Source organism: Amphiura filiformis, chromosome 2 (genome assembly GCF_039555335.1).
Source record: "Amphiura filiformis chromosome 2, Afil_fr2py, whole genome shotgun sequence".
NCBI classification, from domain to species: domain Eukaryota; kingdom Metazoa; phylum Echinodermata; class Ophiuroidea; order Amphilepidida; family Amphiuridae; genus Amphiura; species Amphiura filiformis.
This window is the reverse complement of record NC_092629.1, coordinates 62,911,088-62,935,132: the sequence shown is the minus strand read 5'-3', so window position 1 is coordinate 62,935,132 and position 24,045 is coordinate 62,911,088. Positions and strand designations below refer to the sequence as shown.

At 37.0% G+C, this 24,045-nt stretch overlaps 2 protein-coding genes across 2 annotated transcripts; both read left to right on the top strand.

Annotated features, from left to right (window-relative positions):
* Positions 1 to 11,467, top strand: LOC140146517 (uncharacterized). Its single transcript, XM_072168392.1, has 4 exons — positions 1 to 177; positions 7,275 to 7,406; positions 8,594 to 8,761; positions 9,086 to 11,467. The coding sequence occupies exons 1-4, from the start codon at positions 159 to 161 to the stop codon at positions 9,127 to 9,129; spliced, it is 363 nt and encodes a 120-aa protein (XP_072024493.1). The 5' UTR covers positions 1 to 158; the 3' UTR covers positions 9,130 to 11,467.
* Positions 11,468 to 11,731: 264 nt separating this feature from the next.
* LOC140146516 (uncharacterized) lies at positions 11,732 to 15,327 on the top strand. The gene has a single exon (XM_072168391.1). The coding sequence runs from the start codon at positions 11,894 to 11,896 to the stop codon at positions 13,892 to 13,894; it is 2,001 nt and encodes a 666-aa protein (XP_072024492.1). The 5' UTR covers positions 11,732 to 11,893; the 3' UTR covers positions 13,895 to 15,327.
* Positions 15,328 to 24,045: the final 8,718 nt, after the last annotated feature.

Genomic DNA, 24,045 nt, shown 5'->3' with positions numbered 1-24,045 from the left:
GGAACCGTGCCGTTGATATTCCTAGACGATCTACCCCGTAATCAGATCCGTAGAAGTGGTTTGACACAACACGCGACAATACATTGTATAACGTTGTAGATAGACTGAACCTTGACCGTGGCCATTTTGAGGGGACGGATAAATATACAAAAATAATTATGGCGGTATCGGTAGCAGGTATGTTTGAATAAAATTAGAGATAAGTAAATTAAATGAAAAAATACACTTAACATTTTGCGTGACCTGCGATAGGTTTTGTTCTTTTATTGTGCATGATTATAGGCCTACATGGGCCAAATTTGCCAGTTTTAGCCATTTCACTATTAAATAGGCCTAACTATTAACTAGGTCTATATTTCTGAAAGAGGAAGCCCCACCAGAGCAGTTCAACTTCTTCTGGGTGAACCAAACCTGCCTGGTTATCAAATTAATAAGTGACAAAGTTATATCTGAATTAAGCAAGTGCTAATTGATGTTTTGATGTTATTGCACCAATTACGGTATCATGATTATAGCACCAAATTCAGAGATATCACTTGATAACCAAAGATGTCACTTGATAACCAAACCGTGCCCTCAGTTGCCTGACGATCGCTGGGAGTGACGTGTGGAACACCGTGTTGCAGCTCTAGCTAATCAGGGGCTTAGCAAACGGGTGGACATGCACAAGGTCAGGACGACGAAGTCCTTGGGCCCGAGGGTTCAGGGGCCCGAACAAAAGTGAAAATGAAATAAGGGGTTCAGCTTTAGGTTCAGATGGATGAAAGCAGAGCCTTATGGCTGAAGTAACACTCATATTCATATTTTATATTTTCATATTTTATTTCCATAAAAATCAAAGACATTACATAAAAAAATATATATAAACACGGTACATATGGAGGAAAAGGCTGGAAGACCAAAAGGTCTGAAAGTTAGCCTTTCCCTGAAATCAAATGAAATTAACAAAATAAATCAACATCACATAACATAACCAAAAGACAAGGGAAGGGGGGTGCTCACGAAAAAGATTAATTATATTTAGAGATCAGTTTTGTTTTGAATTGATTACGGAAATGTTTAACAGATTTTGAAGCTTTCAGATTTTTATCTAAAGAATTCCAAAGAATGGGACCTCGTGTACGTATGGAATGATCAGAAAAGACTTTCTTATTTTTGGTTAGATTTAGGTCATTTACATATCGTGTCTTGTAGTTAAGTATGTCAGAACGTTTGGTAAAATAATTATCAAATGAACAGGGCAGCTCATTTATAGAGTGCCTGTACATGAATGTACCTAATTCCAGTGTATACATATCTTCAACTTTTAATATGTTATAATTAGCAAACAATGGCGCTGTGTGGTCTCTGTAGTGACCGTTTGCCACCGTTCTAATAGCCCATTTTTGAATTTTTACAATTTTATTTAAGTAAGTTTTACATGTATTTCCCCATAAAAGTACTCCATAATTCAAATAAGGCAATATTAACGTACAATAAAGTGTAAATAAAATACGATTTGGAACAAAATGTTTCAATTTATTCATGACACCGACATTTCTTGAAATTGTTCTAGATACGCAATCTATGTGACATTTCCAAGTGAGACATTCGTCTATTAGTACACCAAGGAATTTAGTTTGATGCACTCTTTCTAAAGCCGAGTGATCTAGTGTGATTTGCAGGTCTTGATTCATCGATGTCATTTTGGGTGTGCCAAGTATCATGTAATTTGTTTTGGTAGCATTAATTGACAATTTATTAGCTTTAAACCAATTGCTTACTTCCTTTAACTCTTCATTAACAAGGTTTGTCTGGCGTTCTACGTTTTTATGGGAGTATAAAATGGTGGTATCGTCTGCAAAAAGGACGAATTCGAGTACTTTAGATGCATTGGTTATATCATTGACATATAGTATAAATAGAAGTGGTCCCAGGATTGATCCTTGTGGAACACCACATATAATATCGTATGATTCTGATTCATAAGAATTATAATAGACATACTGTTTTCTGTTACTTAAATAATTTCTGAACCATTCTAACACAATACCACGAAATCCATAGTGTTCTAATTTATGTAAGAGTATGTTATGATCGATTGTATCAAAGGCTTTTGATAAGTCCAAAATATTCCAATAGTCGTTTCATTTCTTTCAACTGCTGCAGTAACTTTGTCTACCATTTGCTCTACAGCCATAAAGGTCGAATGTTTTGACCGAAAGCCAAATTGTTTGGGGTTAAGGATTCGCTTATTGTCAATGTAATCCGTACATCTGTTAAAAACCAACCTTTCAAGAATTTTTGAAAAACACGGTAGGAGAGAAACGGGACGATAGTTTGAGAATGCCTCAGCATCATCTTTTTTGTATAATGGTATGACTTTTGCTATTTTTAATTTATCAGGAACAATCCCAGTAGATATAGACAAATTAAATATCATATTAAGAGGTTTAGCAATTTCATTACACACTTTTTAATGATTAGATTGCCAATATTGTCATGGCCTCCACCTTTGTTTATGTCGAATTTATCAATTATTTTTACAATATCGGATTCAACAATAGGCTTCATAATACATACTACTGGTTTTGTTCTCACTGAGATAAGCGAAATATTGCTTTCCTGTGTTTTGGATACTTGATGCAAGCTTAGGGCCTACATTTACGAAAAAGTCATTGAACTGATTTGATATTTCTTTAGGATTGGTAATAGAACTGCCATCTTCAGCTTTAAATTTGCTCTGTGCAGATTGTTTCTTTCCTCGTCCAATAATACTATTAATTGTTTTCCACGTTTGCTTCATATTATTTTTAGCATGCTCAAACTTGGAGAAGAAGTATTTGCGTTTTGATTTTCGAATAAGCATTTGTAACTTATTTTTATATGTTTTGAATATTTGAAATTTCTTGTCGTTTGGAGATTGAATGTATTGTTTATATAACATATTCTTTTTATTAATACTTTTTAACAATCCTTCGTAATCCATGGCGATATTGGTTCTTTTTTCTATTACCAGTACATTTCTTTAGCGGAATACATTCGTCGTAAAGCGTATTAAAGGTGTCAATGAATTTATTATAGTCATCATTTGCATCAATATTATCAAGAATTTCACCCCATTTAACATCGGATAGTCTTGTTTTAAATTGAGCAATATTCTTACTATTGTGATTTCTTTTGTAAATTACGTCTTTCCCTTTACACGTTCGATTTTCTACTTCGAGGTTGGTCGATAAAGTAGTTGGAAAGTGGTCGCTTATGTCAGTAACCATAATTGTTGATTTGATAATATTGTCATTATTTGTAAGGATATTATCAATAATTGTAGCAGTTGATTCTGTGATTCTGGTTGGTTTATAAATAGTAGGTATTAATGAATAGGAGTAAAGGGTGGTGCAATAATCATGTGTACCCCCAGTCTGGTGAATTATAGGGGAGGGAGCATTTTCTGGCAGGTCGAAAAGGGGGTCAAGCGATTCTTGGCAGGTCGAAAGGGGGGGGGGGCAAGCGATTTTGGCACAGATATTTTGGGCATCCTTTCTATATTACGCCCTAAACAGGTGTAGGAAAACGTTAGGAACACATTTAAATATGCAAAATTTCCTGCTCGCTGCGCTCGCATTATATGATAAGACAATTTAATAAAAATAAACTGGTATTTTTGTTAGCCAAATCGAAATAAAAATTACTCACAAATCTGAGCTTTCGCCATCTTGGCTGATGGCTTGATCACAGATGAACTGGTCCACTGCTTTTCCCGCGAGACTTGGTTGCAACATAGACAGCAGAGAGAAGCATAGACAGTAGAGAGAAAAGGACGCATCCTCGTTACCCGGAAGTGATGTTGATTTTAGCAGTGGGTCATATACATGATCTAGAAAGTGTGCACCTTCGTCACGGTTGAGTGAGTTCTTGCCCCTCCTTCTGATTTGGATGGCCTCCCTGCTGGTGTATCGCAAGAAAACCCACACCGACCAATTATTTGAGCTTCAAATCTCAGCACCCACTACACCAGAATCTGGGTGTAATCAGGACGTTGATGGATAGAAAAGATAAGATTGTGACAGAGGAAGAAGATAAGAAAGAGGAGGAGCAAAGAATCATTAAGGCATGGCAGTCTGTGAATTACCCCAGATGGGCAGTGGACAGGGTGAAACATCAGATGAAGGACAAAGCAACAGCAACAAAACCACAGAAAAAGACAAACGAGAACCCAATAAAAGGCATGGTTGTAATACCCTATGTGGAGGGTACATCTGAGAAACTCCAAAGAGTCTTCCGTAAACATGGGTTTACAACGGCCATGAAACCAACCAACATGCTCAAAAGTATTCTTGTCCACCCCAAGGACAAAAAGGACATTGACCAAACCAGCGAAGTCGTGTACGACATCCCATGCAAAGGTTGTAACAAATCCTACATAGGAGAGACTGGAATGCCGTTTGGGGTAAGAAAGAAAGAACATCAGAAAGACGCCGACAAGATTGCGACAAAAAACTTTACAAGAGCCAGCAGAAAGCTTTCCACCACAGAGCAGCACAAATCAGCAATAACAGACCACATAGCGCAAGATAACCACATGGAGCTATTAAAGATGGAGAAGAAATAGATTACGTAACGCATTGAAACCTGGTGAAACCTTGTGCCGATTTGAAATCTGACAAGCTATTCATCGAAAGGTACCTTTTGTTTGGGACAAAGGGCTTCCGCCATTAAATCGGTAAGCTGACCCGACAGTGTATTAACGCTTTACCTAGCAGGCTACTGTCAATAAGTGATCAAACGAAAGGCACGTGAAAGCGACGTCTGGAACGAAAAGTACCTTTTGTTACCATAACACACAAGGATGTGATTGAGTAGCCGTAAGCACAAAAAGCACACATTAGCCGCTGAGTACAGTTCGTGATCACCCCACTGACTTCAAGTGCTTCATTTAAATAAATTGAATGCGCTTGCTGAATGATTACATATCAAGGCTGCCATGTCTACATGTCTATAGTACTGTAGCTATATACGTATACATGTAACAAATTATAAGTATACCGGTATAGGCCTATATAAAAGTTGTTTCACAAATTGACATTTTATTTTATTTTAAGAAGGAGAATGTCATAAACAGTGGCGTACTGAAGGGGGGGGGGGCATCTCTTCTGTGAGAGGTCTTGGGAAGGGACGAGGGAGGAAGAGGTGAAAGAGGGATATGAAGAATGAGAGGGGGTTGGAGGAAGAGAGAAAGAGGAAGAAATGAAGAGAAATAAATAAATAGAAAGGTAAGAAAAATGATAGGAATAAAGGGGACAAAAAGTAAGAGGTGATGGAGAAGGGAAGGGAGATAAGAAGAGGGAGTGATACTTCAAGGAAAGAATAAGTACAGAGAAAAGAAAAAGGAATGACAAAATGTAGGCCTTATAATAATTATTATAGAAACTCAACACAGCCCCCCACATAGGCCTAAGGCTCGTTTTATCTTTTCAGTTTCCGTAAGTCTATTGTTCAGATACGAAAACGCAAGGGATTTAGTAAGTTTACTGTAACATGACTTCATTGTTAACTTTGAAGTACCAATCAGCTTATTTCAAAAGAGGCAGTTGCTTATGTCAATACAAGCGGGAGAGACAATACCGCTGTTTTTAATGGCCTAGCGCCCTCTCGTCTTTGATGCATGCCAATCCGAATGACAAAGTCCACTTTTTTCTGTAAAAACGTTGAAAATAAGCTCTAAAATCACAATCAGAATACATTATCTTTGCTCCAATGCAAATTCTTTTGTATTGCATTTCAATATAAAACATGATTACCAAATCACCACTTGTACGCGCCTCATTGGGAGATATTTGACTATTTTAGACGCTCGTTTCATCGCCAATATGCTTATAACTTGGCAACATGGTTAGTATATATTTCAATGCAAGACTTTTTTTACGAGCCACTTACGTCTAGGCGTAAGTGCATATACACCAAACACAAGTCAATTGAAGCCGTACAATTTACCGCGAATTTAGGACCGTAAAATTTAGACTCTTCTTTTGTCTAGATTGGCACCCAACCGCACATCTCAAGGTTTTATGTAAAATCAATATAACTTACCAAAACGAAAACTGAAATTCACGAGCTTCAAATTTTCAGTAACTAACAAAAGGCTAGAATAAAAGATTGGTCATACCTGGGAGACTACCACTTCAGAATAACAATGACTTACAAAAACTATTACGGATACGGAAACAGAAACTGAAAAGATAAAACGACGGTAACGCTAACAGCACTATAGAGGGTATTCATTACTACGTCATTGGTGTGATTGCTCATGCATACAATTCCTCCACATAGGCTGTTTAGCTTATTCATGAAAGTGGCCTCTTGACATGATATAACAGTAACCTTTATGTCATTAGTGAGGCCCACTTACAATGTTCAACACAAAGTGAACAATGCTATAACTTGGAGGACAAACAAACGAACACCGCCAAATTCGACTAACGTGTGTACAACGTGGGAAGCTATGGGGAAATTGAAGACTCGCTCTCTGATCATGCATGTGTTTATGGTTCGGTTAGCGGTTACTTAGCAACTCTCGTTCCGCTTGGGTTTATTGCATACACTCTATAGGCAGCCATTCGATGAGGTCAATGCCTTTATGCGTTACGTATTTAAAAGGCCCAGTCAGATGTATTTTACACCTGCCAAGCACAAGTCACCCAATTTCGAAACTTGGACGTTGAATGTACACTCTCATGAATATTGATTGGCAACATTTTCCAATATGTCAGCGCTCAAATCGGACACAATAGAACAATAGACCATTCAGTGCGTTGGCTAACCATGTCATCGACTGGGCGGGGGACAAATTACTCGACAGAGGCTCTAATGCGTTCACGAGGAGAGTCTAAAGATTTCTAAAGAAGGCTTGCACTTGAATATATGTGTAGAAAGAACATGATGGTTAGCGTGCGTACGCGTACAAACACATACATGATGATCCATTTCTGAATCATCTGGGCACCTTGGGAGAACAAATTATGCCAGTGCATTGAAAGGTTAACCCAGGTTAAATAATAAATAAATAAATAAATAAATTTTAAATCAATCAATCAATCAATCAATCAATCAATCAATCAATCAATCAATCAATCATGGACAGAAGTCTAACGACTGAAAACCAGTCTCACGGGAAATTGGATCAGCTGAACAGTTCCGAAGAAGTAGGCCTACTCCGGTGAGCTGGACGAAGTATCAATTTTGGTTTTGTCAAGCAAAAATTAAAACTAACACATTTATTCTTTCTCTCAAAACAGCGGTGATAGCTGACAAAAACGTCCAATGGGGTGCCTTCATGAGTGCCGGAGATGCAAAGGGGTTGGCTGGGCTCTATGCTCAGGATTGCAAAGTTATGCCACCCGGATACCAGACAGTGAACGGAAGAGATGGTATGTACGCATTATACGCACTCACCCCAGTGGCATAGATTTCTTTTTGACAGGTGGGGTGTGGGAGTGTGTGTGTACGACTCGTATGCGAGTTACTGACCAAATTAACCTCATATTTGGCTATATAAACCTAAATATGCCAATTTTTGCTCGCGTTCGCGCGAATTTTTTCGCGTTTGTACCATCAATTTAGTTTCAATACGGCAAAAAAATAAAAATTCGCGCTTCAAATCGAACGCATTTGTACCATAGAATTATTTTGTTCCCCAAAGGAGCTAGATTCACTATAGGCCTAGCCTACTTCACTAAAAAAAAAGTGCAAAATTTTGCGCACTTCGCGCACATTTATTCCGGTTTAGTTTAGCTTCAATATGGCAATTTTCGCGCGCATTTGTACCATGAACTTATTCTGTCGCCAAAAGGTACTGGATTCGCTATACTTACAAGAATTTTTTCCAACCCCCCCTTGAAAAGGAAATCTACGGCACTGCCGGCGCGAGGAATCAAATGACAATTATAGACATCGCATGCACCCTAGAATCTATGGTGGTAGGCCTAGGCTACTCCAGATGTAGATCATGCACCGATTGATATTGAATTCGTTAGCATTTATTTTCGTAAAATGCTTATATTTCTAGATCGGAACGATGAATTGTTCAAGTTCAAAAAAGTATTAAGTTCTGTTTTGTTTGGGCAGTAAAATACCCATAAGTTCTCGACAATACAGTTCTTTCAAATCTAGTGTCAACCTGTAAATGTACAAGCAAATATAGTCCGACGAATAGAACCTGTATTTTTCTCAGTTGCAGCTATTAGTACTCATCACTGCTCATGCACACTCTGATTGCTCAAGAAATATTGACTGCCAAAGTCCACTAACCGCCCCATCCGAAAAAAAATTCGGGCGGCGCGGTCACTGAACTTTCGCAATTCATCTTTCTTGCGCCATATGAGATAGTGGTCATAGTCTGAGCTGAACATAGTCTGAAGGTCCTAATCGTCGGACTAAGCAAATTAAAAAAAATTCCAAATTAACAGCACATGAATCGTGCATGGAAGATCATTCTGCATTTTCTGTTTTTCTCTGCATTTTCTGTGTTTGTTTTGTTTTTATTTATTTTTATTTACTTTAACATATTTAACTTATTCATAGTTTGTTTGTGTGTTCTGCGATAATTTCATCCCAGCTTTTGAAAAAGTGGTGGAGGCTCTTATTGCCAGTGGTTGCACGGGTGCCAAGCTGACTACAGATGAGATAGACCCAAAGGCAGAGACTGCACCAGAAGGGACCATATTCTGGGAGAGAGGACACTACATCTTCTATAAGGAAGGGGTGCGATTATGGAAACGGGGAAGTATGTATAAGATATATAATAAGCCGATGTGGTGTGGGGGTGTGGGGGGACGTTTGTAAAGACCTGCATGCATGTAACCGTGGACTTTGATTTACTGCATAAATGGGAACGCACCTGCAACCATGGTTGCCGAAGTCAGTATACAGAACAGCGTGTAATTCGCCATAATCCAACGTTGGGTGGAATGGGAGGGGTCTACACTCGCGACTCGGGCAATAATTAAACTTGTCAGTTGAACTGAGAATTTAATGTTAGTATTTGATATCGGGTTAAGAGTATAGTGTTTCTTACATACATCTTTTCTTTACGTTTGTCATTTGTTAGGTTCATTGTCATGTGGAGAAAGCTATTACCGGAAGGAAAACTAGAGATTTACTCCGATATCTGGAACAACCCAGGACCGCCCGATGAACTTGACTCGGAATAGAAATTCTTACGATACTCCCTCCATGCCCTCCTTCGGCTTCCTTCGTCTCTGTTGCTCTATTTGTCTCAGTCTTGCCTCACCCCCTTCTCTCTCTCTATCTATCTCTCTCCTCCTCCTCCCCTCTCTCTAAGTCCTCCTCTTCTCTCGCCCTCCTGAGTCACCCTTCCTCCCTGTACGTTCCACTTCTTGACTTTCTCCATCTCTATTTCTCTTAATAGCCCTATCTAAATGCACCACTCGTAAACCGTATCTGCGTATTTTAAAATATTATAGCATATCACATTATATAAATAATTATGAAGTTTTGTAGCATTTAGATGTCCAAAATAATGTAAACTCTTGGAAACATTAAAAAATACATAACATTGCTAATAACCAGTGATATTATAATATTATAGGGTAACTTTAGGGTAGTATTATTATACCTGCTGCGTGATCTGGAAGTAGATAAAATAAATAGAGGCCTTAATATTATGAAGCCGACGGTGAAATACAATGCGCGTTGGGTGAAATTTGACCCTTTTAATTCAATGTTTTATTCAAATCGCTTTTTGCTGAAAAGAGTAAAACTACTCGTCGCTAAATCTTTTCTCTTTCAATACAAAAACGAAATACAAAAAAAAGAGTCTAAGTTGTGTTACTACAACTTAACAACGAGTGTACATAAAGGGTACAAGTTGTGTTTAAAACTGGATTGAATATGTTAATAGCCTATACCCAACATTCATTGCGTTCTGAATAAGATTAATCGCTGTTACACTATTAATCGCCGCGCCGTTTATATGGGGCGCTTTCAAGACATGTGCGAACACCAGTTCGAAACTAGGCCAAAAAAATGACCAAAAAATCACCAGTGAGACTGGTGAAAAATTACCAAAAAAAAAAAATCTTTCGTGAGACTGGAAAAACAATTGGGTCCAAATGCAAGTTGGCTATTTTTGAAAAAAAAATAATGAAAATTTGAAATCCCGGTTTGAAATATTTTGACAAATAATGAAATTTTGTGAATAAAAAAAAAAAAAAAAAACGGGTTTTAAACTCACGAAAACCTGGTTTCTGTAACCTAGTTCCTCATTTGAAAGCCCTGTTTATAAACCTAGTTTCTAAATTTGTTAAGGGATGGGGTATGAACGTTTGGACAGTATTTTATTGTGTAATGTGGGAATACGAAGAATGTCCTTCCAATATCAAATAATTTTGATTTTTTGAAATTCGCAATGTAATACACAATTTATGGCAAATGATTAAAAATTTATATTTTTGATATTTAACAGTACTCGAAGTAAACTCCAAAAAAATTAGGTCTTTTGGGGAAAAAAATCCATATCTTCAATATAAAAGGTCAAAATTTTCAATTGATCGTCGGCTTTTCCTCCCAGCAACATACACTTTAAGAATATATCATTAGATGATAAAATTTACTTCGAGGACTGTTATATATCAAAAATGTGAAAAATATCAAATTTTTAATAATTTGTCATAAAATTTGTATTATATCGTGAATTTCAAAAAATTAAAATTATTTGATATCAGAAAGACATTATTCGTATTCAGAATGCAATTCGATATGTCTGATGTGCTCTCATGTCCCACAAAAAATACTGTCAAAACGCTCATTCCTGATCCCTTAAAGCTCGGGTCGTATTTATGACACGCGCTTTTGCCGCTTCATTTATTTCAAAACAGCAACTAAAAATCCCGCTAAAAGCCCACCTTCAAGTGAATTCCAACATCAGACTCACAATGCATTGTGGGATTAAGTTAAGTGGACGTTTTATCATGTTCATGCATGAAATACAATTATAACTTTTAAAATAGAAAAAAAAACCAGTTCAGAAGTAATTCGAATATTTTAAGGTCACCTTACAATATTTTAGACTTAAATACTTTACGGATTTTTTTTTCAATCAAGCCTTCTGTTTACCGTTTGATTAATATTTGACAAAATCATTGAGATCTGGTTATCGTTAGTAATACTATTTTGTATTGTGCACTGCTATCCATTACTTGTGTCAAAATGGATTAAGATTTAGTCAACCATGAAAAATGGCCTGGTAATTCAAAGTAGATTGAGTGTTGCCAACGTCTCCAAATGGCGCCGAATTGGACTTCTCTTTATTTACGATTTTTGAGTTGCGTTGGAAATTCTGTTTTTCGTCACACTGGAAATCAATGGCGATCCAGTTCGAACAGTTTTGATTAAAATCACATTTAGAAGAAATCCGTGTTGTTTTAGATCAACTTTTGGGCACCGGTGCCTGGACAGTACACGGCGAACTGCGCGCCTTGGTCTATGAAGTCGTAGTCTACTGTAGTAGACCAGTTTAATTTATCATTCCCTAAATTACTAATCTCTCTGACCTGACCATGGAAAACTCATCATTCCTGTTCTGATTCAACAGCTCAGATATCCACGAGAAGGCAGGGCAGTCACTGGAGATGTGATGTGTTTCGTCATAGATTTTAAATGGTTTCATGCATGGAAACGTATGAATTGTTTATCAAAAAAAAAGGAATGCAGCGCAGTCTAATGAAGTCGTTGCGGTTGCTAGTTGGCAACACTGCATATTAGTGATCAAAAGAATGAGAAGTCAAATTGAACAATTTCTTTACATTCCATCACGTCAGGACGCTGATTTTACCATAATGTGTTAAATGAGTCACCCAAGCGCACCTATATAGGCCGATATCACACTAAAATCAAAATGGCTACCAGTCTTGCTACCAATGGCGAAATCACCAGCGAAAACGGTTCCAAAAAAGCTCACGAAAATGGTGATAGTTGCACCGTTGATGTGACTCTATGTGGAATCTGCACCACTGCAAGCACGAACCCAAAAACTCTACCATGTCTGCACACCTACTGCTATAATTGCATTGTAGAATTGGTTGGGAGCAGTAAGCTTACCTGCCCGCAATGCAAGGAAGATTGCGAACTTCCACCAGACGGTGTGTCCGGACTAAAAGGCAACTATTTTGTTGATAGTTTAAGAGAAACTGCTGCTTTACACGAAGAACTAACTCAAGGTCAACCTGACTGTACGTTTTGTGAAGAAACTGATAATGCAGCAGTGTCTAGGTGCTTGGATTGCAAGGATTACCTGTGTCCTGAGTGTGTGGGCATTCACAGGAGAATCAAAAGGCTGAAAGGACATACAATATGTTCTTTTGACGATATCAAGTCCGGGAAGACTGATGTACAGAGAAGCTCTGGCAAGAAATATTGCAGCAAGCACGAAGGGCAGGTTTTGTGGTTTTACTGCGATACATGTGGTGTTCTCATTTGTCGTGATTGTACCATCGTGGATCATCCTGCAGCGAAACATTCGTTGGTAAATGTGGAGGAGATCACTGGAGTTCAAGGAAAGAAGATTGAAAAACTGACTTCAAAATGTCAAGAAGTTGTGGGATATGTGCTGGATGCTCTTAAATCTGCTGATGATATTAAGACACATCTGGACGCTGCTTTGGACAAAGTCCAAGTGGAAGCGGAAGCTGCTGCTACAAAGATCAAAGAACAGTTTTTAGCGAAGCTGGAGAAGAGACGGCACGAAATTTCTCATCAGATAGCGAAGATAAGACTCGAGCATGAATCGCAAATTAAAGTCAAGAAGAGTTTCTTGCAGATGCAAGAATCTCAACTGAAGAGGGCACTGGATATGACGTCAATGGTGACCGAGAGTGGATCACCTTATGACGTAGCAGGAATGTATTCAATCCTCAGTGAATCTTTACAAAGATTGAGCACTATTGAACCTACAAGCGTATCTCAAGAACTGTGTCAGGTGAACTTTGTGGCAACTAACAATATTGATATTGAGGTACCGAGTCTTGGCAGTATCACCATTGGACACGAAGAAGGGACAGAATGGGAGCTGGAACGGGAGTTTGGTGAAATTGCAGGACTTAAGGACAGTATGGGGATCGCGTTGTACCCTAATGGTGATATTGCGATCGCGGATTATTCCAATGCTCATGTCAAAGTCTTCAACCAAAAAGGCCATATCAAACACAACATTGACGTCAAACAGAAGTCCCTTACTTCTCTAGTGGCGTCCAAACCACGAAGTCTTGTCATTACATCGGATGGGACATTATTTGTGACTGATTTGTCTCCCTACGTAAAGGTATTTGACATCAATGCCAAGTTGGTCAACCAATTCCAAACTCTTCCTCCAGGAACAACACAGGAAATCAGGAAATCTTCGCTGTCTGGTCTCGCCAAAATCGATGCCAAGAATCAGATTGCGGTGGGTGATATCAGCAATTATTACATTAGCATTCATGATCAGAATGGGACACATAGTAATAGCTTCATCATAGGTATCAAACCACTATTTATAGAAGCTGCGCCTCATGATGACGTCGTCATCGTCAGTGACGTCAGCAACGATCCTCTGATGGTCGATTTTACCGGACAAACTTTGTGCACCATTAGCCATCCACCGAGTCCTGTTGGAATAACGTGGCGACCTACGGGAGCGTGCTTTCGAAGTGATGCAGAGTTTATCATTGCGAGCCAATCACATTCAGGAAGACCTGGTGGAGTGTACCATTATTCATCAAAGGGGGAGTATTTGGGGTGTGTTACGGAGGAAGTTGTTGAACCGACTAATGTCATGTTGACTGAGGATGGAAAATTGATTGTACTTGAATGGACTCATGTTAAAATGTTTAAAAAACATAAATATCACCGAGATCGTTAGTTTGAACTCTGGTTTTGAGTCGAAACGTGTGCACATTTGGTACAGCTCAACTGATCATATTTTTCCTACATTCGACCTTGGATGATTGTTGAGTTGACACAGTCATGAAACTAACTATATATACTTGCCAGACCATTAGTAGCCCAGTTCTGAACCTTTTCATTGATCATTCATAACAATAGGTATCTGATGGATCAGTGAAGATAAGAAGGGATTATAATATATCCGTAACCTTGATATTATAGTACATCTCGAGGAAAAAAGTGCAATGGACATGTTTTCATTTTATGTTTCAAATATCCCGCGCATGAAAATTGAGTATTTAACCCAAAATGGAAAATGGAACAATTTATTGGAAATCTGTTTTAACAACTTTTTTTGACATCTTTTCTGCACTGTATTATACCTAAATTAAGAAATTTGATAAATATTCAAAGAAAATATAGGTCATCCAAAAAATGTTGATTTTTACACATTTTGGGGCAAAAAAGGAAAAATAAGCAAAAATATCAAAATCTGTTTTAACAACTTTATTCATCAAGTCATAACAAACGGCCTACATGCTTAATTTCTAATAAAATATTGAAATTGTGAAAAATATAGGTATTTATTGATTTTCATGTTTTTTCTTGCAAATATGCTAATAATATGCAAATTATGAAATTGCAAAATAAAGTTTCTACATAGCATACATCTTTCAAGTGTGATGTTCAAAATGACAGACATCAAAAAGAGATTCGATGAAATGTAAAGGTGTACTAACAATTTTGGCATGGACTGTCTGGTTAGGCAAAGTACGGTAAGTTGAGCTGTAGGCCTACGCCCTCTGTTGGTCTGAGATTAAAAAAAATACTGCAGGCGAAAAGACTCTATAATCTATAGAACCTGCATGAAATTATCGATTGGCTCCAAACAAAGGATTTGAGCCGGTGTCCTTCACTGTAGTTATGGCGGAGTGCAGTCCATTCAATCAAATGTTGTCATCAACCTATTTGATCGTAGTCATGGTAGTGCAGGGTTATGTGTGTGAGACGAACTGTCACGGTAGATTGCAATCATGCTTTTGTTGAATGCATTTGAGTAGTCCGCCATATTTACGGGATGATACGTCACATGCAAGGCCTCTGTAAGGAGGATGTTTTCGTCCATGGACAGGAAAACCGCCGATGTGTCTTTGGCCCCAGAACATGCTTAAAACAAAACTCCTCGGCAGAGGCGGGGCTCGAACCAAGGAAGATTTATCTGGAAGCGTCAATAAATAATTTGCATGAGCCGCAGTGTTATTCAAATAGCGTATTGTTATTTAAATTTGCTCCCTGGTCTTATAGAGTGCGGTATTCATGGCATGCAGAGGGAGCATGGCTAGTGTGCAGGTATGGCAATGTTGTTGGATGGGTGGCATGCGTATATCACCTTTCTGCTGTACCGTATAAGCTGGTATATTTCGTATATCATTCCGTTATAAAAAAAATGAGTATTATATTAAATGTTTTAAGTGCATAAACTTTGAAATTTACCTGATTTTGAAGTGCAGAGCTCCGAAATTTAGCTAAGTAGGGTGATGTGAAATTCCAGTGCCGTGTGACCCCCTCTGCGTATTAGAATTTATATTCAAATAATACTGAATTCTAACAGATAAATGTGCACTAACCACAATTTATCAGCATTTAAAAGAGATGTTAATTAACGAAGATAAATACTCGAGAATACAAATGACAATTAACTATATGTAAAAGCTTGTAAACCAACATTGAATCTTAAATGTTGACCATGTGATTTCCCGAACACGTGATATGTCAACATGTGACTAGTCATCAGGCTTTTCAATATTTGAGTCATTGATCCATAACTGCCTCACAGCCGTGAGTCAATTGTGATTTCTTTACCTACTTATAAAATCAATAATTCACGCCGCGAGCCAAATAAGATTATGTCTGATTCACTGCTGAGATTGATTTTATTTTGCACGAGACATGAATTAGAAACACACGATGAATACGGCGCCATGTTGGAAGGTCAGATGTGGTGTCAAATGTTTTCTTGACTTGAAATACTACTTGTATTTCATACCTTACATCTGTCCTGCATTTCCATCGCATTACTGACTGCAAGTCCTAATTTCGACATTACTTTTGTAAAAAGTCATGCCCTTCTCAAACTAGCAGACTTTCTGTAAAAACTAAACACTGGTGCCTGATGGGAAATAGTAGTACGCCGCCGGCGAATTGCTCCTTGGTCTTATGAGGGCGCGCTCTACTCGCATTAAACAGGCAGAGTTCGCAAAACTAACGACGTCGTTACTTGCCAACCTTAATTAACATAATCAAGGGATCGAAATGAATTATTCACAACCGATCGATAACTGGCCTCATTTTCTAGCCAAACCAGCAAGCGAGATTGTCATTCAGCTTGCGTGTTTCATAGAACAACCGTGAATTTAGTGCCACCCCCCTGCTCGAACCCACGCTGCACTGCGCCGCTATCGTGTATACAAAACCGACATATCATATCACCAGCGCCTTAGACCATGTAGACCGCTCAGCCACGAGGACTTATTACAAACCGTTCAAACCCAAGGGAACGTCCTTTATTATTATAATACTAGTTCTTTGTTATTATTTACCTAATCCTCTTACGCCGTCTTGGCATGGATGCCTGGATGTTTATGATGGGTTTTGATCGATTGGCTGTCACTCAATTAATATTTAGTTATATGTTTAGTTATAACAGTTATTTTATAATTTTCAGTGGAGAAATAAGTTTGATAATATTATGAAAAATAACACGATATAAATGAATGGGATGAATGTTTTTGTTTTTGTTTTTTTGTAATCAATATTATTTTTAAACATATTACTGCACTATTTATTATTATTTATTATTAATTTATATTATCTATTATTGTTATTTTTATTTATTACTATTATAATTATTATTAAATTATTATTATAAATATTAATCATTATTTTATTATTATTATTATTTATTATTATTACTAGACTTAATATTATTATTACTATTTATTATTTAATATCATTATCTTGTTTTAAATTTGTAAAAATACAATTAAAAAGTAGGCCTTCACTGAATTCATTTCAGATTTTTTCTTTATCTTTATCTTTTTCTTTTTATAGGCCTTTTCGTTTTTTGTACAGCTAAGTATATATTATTTATATTATTATTTTTGTTAATTTTTTCAGGTAACTTTCATTCATTTATCATTCATGAATTAATTTAAATTTATTTAGATGGTACTGTAGGCTAGCATAGTAGCATAATTTTAATTTTATAAGTTTGTCATGATTTATTAAAATGACGACTTTATTTGTTTATTATTTTACATGATTAATCTCTAATACTAATAATTCCTGTATTTTTTTATTTATTTTTAAATCATATCACGATTCATTTTCATTTATAATAAATGTATTTTTATTTATTTTTAAATCTGCTAAAATAATGTCAGCTGACCGTGGGTGATGGTACTCAAGTACTTGTGGCTTTTGATACCAAGGAATCATCGAAGTCAAGTGGTGACTTCCATATAAGGCTCATATATAATGGACGTTCCCTTGGGTTTGAACGGTTTGTGACTTATTGGTGTCATCGTGAAAATTCAAACATATAATCGCAACTTCATTACTTCAACATACCACGTGACAAGCAAAGACAGAAAACGTACCATATTTTGGAATTTTATCTGCTTAAAACATTAATGTGTATTATAATAGAGCTACCATTATCATGCGCGTATTTTGGGGGGGCTTTGGCGCCAGCCCCGGGTAAAAGCAGGGGCGGCCAAAATGAAGGGCGGCGGAAGAAGAAGGGCGGCAAAAACAGGGGCGGCAAAAACGAAGGGGCGGCAAAAAGCAATAGTAAATAAAAAAGGGCGGTAATTTTGAAAAAAATGGTACTATACATCAAAATATGGTGCTTTTAGGGCGTTTGCGCCCATAACCGTTTTTTTTTTTTTTTTTTGCTCTTCACTTTTTCAAACGACCGAGAAAAAAATTGGGTCAACCTTTTCGGGCTGTTGAGGAAGGGGCGGCAAAATTGGATTTTCTTCAGCCCCCCGGGGTTGGGGCGGCCACGGTACGCCAATGATTATTTATATTGTTGAATTCTCAAGCGCATACAGACAATTAATACGAGGGTACTATGATACACATAAATCGATTTTGATTTCGGCCACGTGCTCTGTACATCGCGTCGGTTGCGATGTATGGAGCCCAGTCAGCCTACCATTTGTGAGTGGACGCGGCGAATCAGCCGTAAACTCGGCAAATTGTATTCTGAGTAAAAGTGTAAAATGTATGTGAAGGTCGTATTCATAGGTGTATCAATTCGTTGCGACAAGTATCTTATCAAACGCTGTTTAAATCAATCAATAATACTACTGCTGAAGTGGATAATAAGCTTCTACCTATTTCTATAGAATAGTTCTTGTCTTTGTTTGCTTTGGCTAAATCCTGTTCAAGTGGTAGATAACAAAGCATTGTATTTTGTCTAGGTATGTGTAATCACAATGAACAATGAGAGGATATTTCTGAACCTCGTTGACTTGGGGATGATTTGAAATGACCGCCAATTATGACTGTTGGATATTTATTACCAGAAATGTAGAAAAAGAGACACATGTATAACCGATAAAAAATACAATTTTGTCGAAGGAACAGAGTTCAACAAATCATAACCCCGCTTTTGGATATCGTTTGAAGTCAAATGATATACCATTTTAAAGCTTATGGTATATATTTTCTAAACACGAAATAAAACAAAATTGACCGGGGCCGACTTTACGGCTGATTCGCCGCGTCCAGTCACATTTTAAGCTTTTTGCTTGTATAAACGTTCGATGTTTTTATCATTTATTTAAAAAATCCACATTAGACCCCAAATTTTTTTTAAGGAAATAAAAGATTAGATTACCATAAAAAGGAAACAGTAATTTTGGTGGGGTCTAATGTAATTTTTACATAGAATTTTCAACGTTTTTTCTATCCTTATTCTTGCTCAATTAAAAAATATTTTGGCCTATATAAAATTGAAATAAAATTCTCTGCCTCTTAAGGGGGTACTACACCCCTTGATAAATTTGTGTCTATTTTTGCATTTTTCTCAAAAACTAATAACACAATGGTAACAAAAGTTATGTATATTATAGGGGCAAGGAATCCAATTACTACACTGGAATTTCAGTGACCTAAGACAAGCGGTTTGTTATTTATGATAAGAAATAAGGTACCGCTAGGATGTACCTCTCGTTTCCTATCATATATACTGAACCGCTTGGCTTGAGTCACTGAACTTTCAGGGTAGTAATTGGATTCCTTGCCCCAATAATATACACAACTTTTATTACCAGTGTGTTATTATTTTTTGAGAAAATGCAAAAATAGTCACAAATTTACCACAGGGTGTAGTACCCCTTAAAGGAAGGGGTATGAACGTTTGGACAGTATTTATTGTGGGACATTAGAGCACATCAGACATATCGAATTGCATTCTGAATACGAAGAATGTCCTTCTGATATCAAATAATTTTGATTTTTGAAATTCGCAATGTAATACACATTTTATGGCAAATCATTAAAATTGATATTTTGATATTTCACAGTACTTGAAGTAAACTTTATAAATCTGATGATTTATACTTAAAGTGTATGTAGGTGGGATGAAAAGCCGACGATCAATTGAAAATTTTGACCTTTCGTTTTGAAGATATGGATTTGTCTTTTTGGGAAAAAAGTCCATATCTTCAATATAAAAGGTCAAAATTTTCAATTGATCGTCGGCGTTACCTCCCAGCTACATACACTTTAAGAATATATCATTAGATTTATAAAATTTATTTCGAGGACTGTTATATATAAAAAATTTGAAAAATATCAAATTTTAATAATTTGTCTAAAATTTGTATTATATTGTGATTTTCAAAAAATGAAAATTATTTGATATCAAAAACACATGCTTCGTATTCAGAATGCAATTCGATACGTCTGAGGTGCTCTCATGTCCCACAAAAAATACTGTCGAAACGCCATCAAATGTGCCACAATTGGGTATCACGAATCGTTATGATATGCAGTAAATATTCATATATTCTTTTATACGTAGGATGCTTCAATTTTGACACAAAAAATATTTCATTGAAAACCCTCTCACTCGGCTATTTAAAAAAAGGTAACCACGCTTCCCTAGAATGTGCAATAAATTAGCATTAAAAGTTTTCTTATTTTAGCAGCATTCTAGAAACTCTTGCCGTTTGGCGAAAAGAGGAGTAGTCCTAAATGAAAATCGTTGCGAGAATGTCTGTATTCTTTCCGAATTTGAGGCCAAGTCAGATAGATCGAACGCTAAACATGTTTTTTTTTTTTAACATCGCCCTATTGTTGGTGCTTGGTGCGCCATCATTCTTGTAATTTCTCATACCTCGATAGGGGTCGCTCTATATAGAGATGAAACACAGGGATAAAACATGCTGGGTCTGAAACATGTCAAAAATCAAAATTTGGTGGTAGGCCTATACTAGGTCCCGGCAGTGGCGTAACTACTTGACCAATTCAGTACCGATTCTGCGTCCCTCCAAGCGACCAAAGTCAAAATTTTCGCGCGCATTTCAGCACAAAATCAATTAAAAGAACATTTTAAGACCGATATTCAACTTCTAGTAACCAACATTAATTAGTGGAAGGCCTTATTTGTCCAAATTTTCGCGCGCTCCGCACGCAATTGTTTCAGGAATAGGGGGGGGGGCAATTTTGTATCTTTAGCTGGGCGCCACAACCCATAGCTACGCCACTGCCCGCGTGTAAGATATTCTCGGGTGGGGGGGTAGGAGCGCCAATTTTGTTTCTTGCCCCGGGCGCTACCAAACCTAGTTACGCCACCGGGGCCCGGTTGGTAGGCGTATATATGCACCATATATCACGAGATAATAAGTAGCACTAGACGTCTTTTTTGTTATTTTGTTAATATCTTCATATAAAATTCTAATTTAGATTCTTGTCATGATTCTTGTATTAGGCCTACATTTTTCATCATCTCGTCAAATTATGATAAGAGCTTTTAATACAGCTGCAACCCAAGGTGTAAATCATGCATAATAGACCCTATGAGCGGCATGCAGGGCAGCAGCTGTCCTGTTTCCTTCTACAAACTCGTGAGCTTCGTGGGACTCTGCCCCTTCATCCACAATCAGTTACAACAATAATTGGCCGCAACACACCCGAGAACACATAGCTAACCTTTATAGGGTCACAGAGGTCGATTAGTAAACCTTTACCAAAAGATCTTAACGTATTATAAATAGCCTACGCGTCCCAGATGGACCCCACCCATGTGAGCTTCACGCTCACAGGTTTTGTGTAATAGAATAAAACCATCAAATTAAAGATTTTAAAAAATTGCCTTATTGTTAGTGCGCCATCATTTTTGTATTCTCCCATACCTCGGTAGGGGTCGCTATATAGATATGCTAATAAAACATGCAGGGTCTTGAAACATGTCCAAAACAAAATTTGGTGGTCATGATCAACGCACTGCAGGGTTTATTGTTCTATTGTGTCCGATTTGAGCACTGACATATTGGAAAATGTTGCCAATCAATGAGAGTGTACATTGTACACGTAAAACATGTGGTTGTGAAACAAGCTCTTCATAATGTATATTAACATAAGATTCAATCAAGGAAAATACATGTGTCATTTAAATAAAGCGTGCGGGGCATCAAAGGATCGTTCCAACCGACGGATTGACACGCATTGGCGACATCAAGAATTCCAATTTTCTTTGCTTTACCTCAGTTGTTCAGCTCAAAATTAAGAACATATCGGACAGTAGAATCTAACATTTTATCTATTTTTTTTATATATATATTTTAGGGCGCACCATTTGATTTCGAGGGGGGGGGGCATGGGAGTCTTTTGAAAAAAAACTGCCTGCTAGTAATAACTTTGCCCATTAGTGTCCTGTGTTGTGAGTCGGTAATTTACATGGTAAAATATGAAACAAAAGGATTGTTTTTATTAAAACTTCTAATAATATTGTTTTTGTTGTTTGTTTTATATTAGATGACAATTTTGTTTGTCATATTTGCACAACTTACTTGGAATAATAATTTTGCAGCTACCTATACATGTACAACTGCCCATACTTTACTATCTGCTATGTAGTGTACAAATTAACTTACGTCGCAAGCCTAGAAAGTTTCAGTGATTGTGCATTCAGCCGATCAGCATGTTCTTGTCACTTGCAAGTAAATTTAACACTCATTTAACTCAAGAAATAAATCAATAACACCTCAAAACTATCACTAATATATCATATCTTATATTAAACCAGGCTAATGAAATTATGAAAGCACTGAAACCAGCAACCTCCCCCTCCCCACAGCCAATTCAGTCCTGACTCCTTTGATCATGGCTGGACTATCTGAGCTTTCTAAACAAAACTAAACAAAACATTAAGGAACTGCGTGTAGCAAACTCAAGGTAAAATTTCCCACATTTTTTTAATGTGAGTGAACTACACACAATGCTATTTGTCTCTGTTTTACCAAAGTGTTCCCTGTGTATTTTGAGTACCGGTACTGAGCTGTAAAACATTGTCAGTTGATTCTCTTTAATGGCATAAAATCTCCCAGATTTTTAGATCCTAATATGAATGGTCGGGATCATTACTATCAATCATGAGATATGGCCTAAGTGTTTCTACCATGAAAATGAAAATAAGTATGTGATTGAATAAAAACTGAATGTAGTTTTCTCAAATGGTATATCTACTTCCTAGCTATCCCAGAAAAATACAGACTGTTTTGGAATTTAAAAAATATTATCTTGTTTTGCCAAATGAAACAGTTTAATCTTAATCCTTAATAGTTCTAACTGGCAATTTTAATATTTAGCCAATTTGAAGGGAAAATGGACAAAAACATGAAATTTTGCATATTTTCTTACAATTGTGGCACAAATTCCGAAGACTTGGCACAAGTCTAAGCATTTAAAATCTTGAGTTAAGGCTAAGAGTTAGCTCATATTTGAATATTTTATGTCATTAAGAAATTAGAAAAACATTAGAATGCATTAACTTGAATTATGCCTTTAGGCTTGGTTGTCACAGCATAAGAAACACCCAGGCCCTTATTTCAAAAATTGACCAAATAGTAAAATTTGACTTTTATTGCCAGTTAGAACTAATGTTTCATTCATTAAAACAAGATAATTAATATTTGTTTAATTCCAATCAATAATTTCACGCAAAACCTCTATACGACTTAAAGCCTTAAAGTACGATCTTTTTTCAGAATATACACGGTACCTTTATTTTTTTCAAAACCGCAAATAATACTTACATGTTCCAACTTGCATCTATGAGCAAACTGTCAAATTCGCCCTATTTGTAGTAAAACGGGATGATTTTCTCTTGGTCCGACATATTTATCATAATTTGTGACCCCTCGGCACAACTGAGCCCTGAAGTCGCCAATCATCATTTTTGAGATATTCAACCAAAATATTCTGCTTGAAATTTATATAGCTTTAAAATATCATGTCTATAGTACTTTACATTTAAGTCGTGAAAAATCAATAAAACAGTCAATAAATCCTTTGTTTCCTATTGTTTATTGTTAAGTTCGATGGAGCATATCTCAATAGTGGCACTGGCGACATCCGGGCTCAGTTGTGCTGAGGGGTCACATTTTTCAGATTATGATTATGTCGGAACGATCGCAAATCTTAGTCTCCTACGAAGCCAGTTTGGTTAAGCTCTCTCCACATGTGAGGGAGCGTAACCCAACTGGCTGCGAAGGACACTAACTCTGAGGCCGCACTCGGTGTCCTAATCCAAAAAGTGCGAGATATTTGGAGTGATAGAGATGAAGTTTATGATGTTGTTTCTTTGCAAATTTCCAATGTTTTTCGCGTCCAAATGCATTGAGAACTTTCATAATGATTGCATAGTAACTATTCTATCATTTTGGAAAATAAGACAAATCTAAAAAGATCGCATCTTCACGATTAAACAGTTCTATCTTTCACATTTCACTATAAGCCCTTGGCAGGTCAAGCCGTGGGCTGCCATAAAAAGAGCCTATTCCCGATCCGTGATAACGGATGAATAGGACATAATAAGGTCAATTAATAATGCAG